Source organism: Lathyrus oleraceus, chromosome 4 (assembly GCF_024323335.1).
Source record: "Lathyrus oleraceus cultivar Zhongwan6 chromosome 4, CAAS_Psat_ZW6_1.0, whole genome shotgun sequence".
NCBI classification, from domain to species: Eukaryota; Viridiplantae; Streptophyta; class Magnoliopsida; order Fabales; family Fabaceae; genus Lathyrus; species Lathyrus oleraceus.
In genome coordinates, this window is record NC_066582.1 from 212,329,514 (window position 1) to 212,335,039 (window position 5,526).

Here is a 5,526-nt window from a genome sequence, read left to right on the forward strand (position 1 = left end):
TGGCTCCTTTATGGGTTGCCTTGCACATATGTCTATATAGTGTCGCCAGACAAGCAGAACCCCAACTGTATGTGTTGCATTTTTCTAGGTCTCCTACTAAAGGTAACCAAGAAGAATGCAATAAATTGTGACTCTTATTTGAGATTAAAAAAGTAGCAATTAAAAGTAAAATATAAATTTTTGAATGAAGAATATTTTCTGCCTCGATCGGGTTAGGGTTATTTTTCAGTTGTGTTAATACGGCTTCTAACCAAACAATTTTGACAGAAGCCCCATTTTTATCTGAAGTTGTTGGTTCGATGCCCAAATTCTCCATGTAAACATCATTGGTTACGTTTGTTGGGCCATTAACAGCTTTACCATTGATTCGGAGACCGAGTAACATACTCACATCCTCTAGTGTGATAGTACATTCACCCGTTGGTAAATGAAAGGGATGTGTCTCGGGTCTCCATCTCTCTAACAATGCAACAAGTAATTTAGAATCTACTTTTAGACTTGCAATCTTGGCCACATTTGCAAAACTGGCTAGTTCCAAATACGATATTATAACCGCACTTGGTTGAATGTATGTATGCGAATGGACCCGGAACCTATCGTCTTCCTGAAATTCAAATAAAAATGGTAATAAGTATTTGATGTGATATTTACATATTGAATTTGTGAAATAGATTTGAAAGAGACTTACGTATTCGGCATTGTTTGCCGCCGTCCCACGGTGTGATTCGCCCATCAACAACAAAGACATTTTGGAATAGAAGATAATGAATATTTGTAGAGAGTAAATATTTGAAGAGAGTAAGTATTTGTGAAATATAAATTGAAGGAAGATGATGAGAAAGAATTGTAGAGTAAAGGTTTATTTATAATGGTAAAAAATATTAAATATATAGGTTAGAATTGTACAGGTTGATTGGACTAGTAAGGGAATGCATGCAATTTTTTTTTGCAAGGAATCCCTGCAACAACGGTTCCCATGCTAATTGGAAATTACACTGCAAAAATGCATGCGTGCAGACTCGTCCCTTTGATGGCCGAGTTAACCCTTGTATTATGTTGCCTCGTCCAATGGAATGACGAGCTTAGCCATGTGACGTGTTGCCTCGTCCAATGAATGGGCGAGCTTGTTCTTCTAGGGTTATGACTCGTCCAATGAATGGGTGAGCTTATTCATCTAGGGTTTTCACGTTTTCTCTCTCTTCCAATTGAAGGACGAGCTGCATGTAATATTTCTTCAAGGTTTGGTTTACTAGGATTATGTTTTGTTGACTATAAATTGCATTAATATCCTCATTCATTCTCATCAAACCAAATCTACTACACTTATATCTTTACTTATTTTCATCAAACCAAATATTCTACATTCATATCTCCTTCATCTAACCAAATATTATTCATATCTTCATTCATTCTCATCAAACCAAATCTATTACATTTATATCTTTACTTATTTTCATCAAATCAAATATTCTACAATCATATCTCCTTAATCAAATCAAATATTCCACATTCATGGCTCAAAGAAATTTAATTGTGTCTATCCATTCCGAAGGGTCTCTTTTCATAGATGCAAATGAGGGATTCTCATTTTGCAATACGAATTTGCATATGTTCAAAATCCACATCAACTCCGACTTCCATCATTTAAAAGACCGTATTGAAAAAAAGTTACAAAGTTATGTTGAAGACATCATTTATCGCCATCCATTAATTAATGGAGATGATAATACTGTCTTTTACATAATGACACCCATTGAGACTGACGAAGATGTCAAGTCGATGTTTCAATGTCATATAACATTATCTCAATTACCCACCATTGAGATATATGTTCGTCTAGTCGAAAATCTTGAAGAACAACCGAGTCACAATGAAAATCTTGAAGAACAACCGACTCACAATGAAAATCTCTGTTATCCAACGCAATCTGTACAATCACACGAGTACAGAATGAGTCAAGCCATTGACGAAGAACCGACTCAAAATAATGAAACTTTCATACCAAATGAAGAGGTAGGCGAGAATAGTGAGGATGATCTTGAGGAGGTTCGATTTGAAGATCTATTTGGTGTTAGCGATGACGATGGCAATGAAGACATCTTCGACACACCGACCGTTGCACTAAGAGCGCAACCAATTAGTTTGTACAACCCACCTGTGCACATGCAAAACATAAGTTTGGATGATGCTGAACCAATCTCCATTTTCGAAAGTTTCATACCAACTCGCAATGCCGACGAAATAGAGGAGGGCATCGAGTATGAAAATAAGGAAAAGTGTGTTCTGGCGTTGCAACAATGGCATATAAAACGTAGTCTAGATTTTTCTGTGGTTAAATCTGACAATGTACGTTTTATCATCAAATGTAGAAATTCAACATGCAATTTCAAATGCGGGGTCTCTTTGCGTAAGGGCAACTCAAGGTGGAGAGTTGGTAAGTCTGGTGGGCATCATACATGTACAACCACTTCCATGTCACAAGACCATACAAAACTCAGTTTAGAAATGATTAGTAAGAGCATAATGGAGCTTGTAAATCGGGACGCTTCCATTAAGGTGAAGGTTATCATCGCTCATGTTGTTGAGAAATACAAGTATATCATATCCTACAAAAAGGCATGGATTGCAAAGTGTAAGGCAATTGAGTCGCTGTATGGAAATTGTGAGACATCTTACAATGATCTTCCGCAGTGGATACTGGTAATGAAAACATATCTACCCGGTACCATTATAGAATTGCAATCCTTACCTGTGATTTCAAATGATGGTTCACACTTGGGTGACCAAAGGATATTTCATCGTCTATTTTGGGCGTTTCGACCATGTATACGTGGTTTCGCGTATTGTAAACCTATTGTGCAGGTTGATGGAACATGGTTGTATGGCAAGTACCGAGGGACTCTGTTGATGGCTGTGGCACAGGATGGGAACGGGAATATATTTCCGATAGCGTTCGCATTGGTTGAAAGTGAGACAAAGGAAGCTTGGAGTTTCTTTCTTAAGAATTTAAGAATACACGTTACTCCCCAAGCAAATCTGTGTCTAATATTAGACAGGCATGAATTGATAAAGAATGCATATAACAATCTGGAAAATGGGTGGAAGTATCCTCCATCATCACACGTCTATTGCATTAGACACATCGCGCAAAACTTCATGCGCGAGATTAAAGACAAGGATCTGCGCAAACTAGTTGTTAACATGGGTTACGCGTTAACAGAGGCGAAATTTAACTACTACCGGGGGGAAATCCGAAGAACAAACAACGACGCTTTATCATGGATAGACAACATCCCTCGGGAGAAGTGGGCAAGGGCATTTGACAGAGGGCAACGCTGGGGTCACATGACAACTAACCTAGTAGAAGCAATGAACTCGGTGCTAAAAGAAACCTGAAACCTTCCAATCACTGCATTGGTCAAATCTACGTACTATCGATTAGGATCACTATTTGGTAGAAGAGGCCATCAATGGACAAAAATGTTAGCCTCTGGGGAGGTTTTCATTGATAACTGCAACAAGGGGATGGCTGAGGAAGTCATCAAAGCTAACACGCATAACGTCATGCAGTTCAATCGCGAGACATTTTATTTCATGGTCCAAGAGAAGATTAATCATAACGACAGTCGACCAACCGGAACATTCAGCGTTGATCTGAGGAAACGACACTGTGATTGTGGGAAATTTCAGGCATTTCACTTACCTTGCTCCCATGTAATTACAACATGTTCGAGCATACGCCAGGACTACTCCGTTCACATTCCAGATGTCTTCAAAATTCTTAACGTGTTCAAGGTCTATAAGGAGAGTTTCCTAGGATTTCCCCATGAGGAGAATTGGCCATAATATGAAGGATTTACTTTTTGCCACGACGACTCTATGAGAAGGAGGAAGAAAGGGCGCCCAAACAGCACCAGGATTAGAACCGAGATGGACGACGTTGAGAAGGAAAAGAGAAGGTGTGGAATTTGCCGTGAAATAGGACACATGCGTAGGAAATGTCCTAATGTTGCAGGACCGTCCCAGCGACCATCCAGATGATTATGTTGTTATTTTAATTATCCGTCCAGATGATTATGTTTTTTTTAATTATTAACTACTATGCACGTACTATATATAAACCATTGTGTATTTCTAATGTCTTTTGGAAACAAACAATTATGAAATACATTTGATAATCAAAGGCTTCTGGTTACAAAGTACGACCACAACAACAACCATGTTAACAACAAAAACAACCAACACAAGTGGTAATTAAAAAACTAACCAACAACAACAACCAACACAGGTGGACCTTCAACGCCTTTATTAACTTCACCAATATGTGCCGAAAACATACACTGAACATCTTCATCATTTTCTATACGATCCATGTAATACATGTACGTACCATCGGGGCTTGCATCAGTCAACATTATGTATGGACAACGATACTCTACTTTCCTCACCTTCATACGACGCCCGCCCAACTGTCGGAAGCCAGTGTGGATGGCTGAAATCAATGTTCTGAAATTGCATTACGGATCGAGGCAAACACTGATTTTTTCACCATGTCCATAAAATACAAGACCCCAAACAGACATTTTTACCAAAATAAACGATTTTGTGCTCTAAGTTAATTTTCTACAAACTCCTTTTATTTATAGAAAATTAATACTTGAATACTCGACCAATCATTGGCCGAGACAGTACAAACACAAACCAATTGCTCGGCCATTGAAATTTTGGAGGGAAACATATCATTCGATTTTTTTTGGAGGGAAACATATCATTCCAAAAAATTATTGAAATTTTGGAGGATGACATATCATTTTTATTTTTAATATTTAAAAAACAAATTCATTTTTATTAATAATTAAAAAAAAGCATTTCTATTATTAATATTATAAAAAATAATCATTTTATTTTATAATATTTTAAAAACCAATATTAGAAAACTATTATTATTATAAAAACTATTATTATTAACATTTTATTATTAGTATTTTATAAAAATATTATTATTATTTTAAAAAAAATCAATTTTATTATTTAAATATAGAATTAATTAGAAAACTATTTAATAATATTTTTAATAAATTTATTTAATTATATAATAGTTTTTAAAATAATAATAAATAAATAAAAACATCCTTCACTAGCTCGGTCAACCAATGGCCGAGCCTAGTCAGCATTTTAAACGCTTCATCCTCTTGTCCAATGAATGGGCGAGACCCAAAAGAAAAGTGGACAATTTTGGGATTTTTTTTTCAGAATGGGGCATTGTGGGAATAAATTTTCAAGAAAGGGGCACTGTGGGCAAATACTCTTGCTAAATCAATTAATAAAGAGGAACATGTTGAGCATTTGTTGAAGTTATTCCAGCATTTGAGGAAGTATAAACTCCGCTTGAATCCCAATAAGTGTACTTTTGGTGTTCGTTCTGGTAAATAAATATAAGAGTGAGAGTGAGAGTGAGAGTGAGAGTAAGAGTGAGAGAGAGAGAGAGAGAGAGAGAAAGAGAGAGAGAGAGAGAGAGAGAGAGAG

The 5,526-nt window shown here is 36.6% G+C and overlaps 1 protein-coding gene across 1 annotated transcript; it reads left to right on the plus strand.

Annotated features, from left to right (window-relative positions):
- The first annotated feature begins 1,743 nt into the window (after positions 1-1,743).
- LOC127136720 (uncharacterized) lies at positions 1,744-3,396 on the plus strand. Its single transcript, XM_051063246.1, has one exon. It carries the CDS (start codon positions 1,744-1,746, stop codon positions 3,394-3,396), a length of 1,653 nt encoding a protein of 550 aa, XP_050919203.1.
- Positions 3,397-5,526: the final 2,130 nt, after the last annotated feature.

Excerpts from the sequence above, each read along its gene's own strand:
- LOC127136720 (XM_051063246.1), top strand. The coding sequence starts at position 1,744 with ATGACACCCATTGAGACTGACGAAGATGTCAAGTCGATGTTTCAATGT.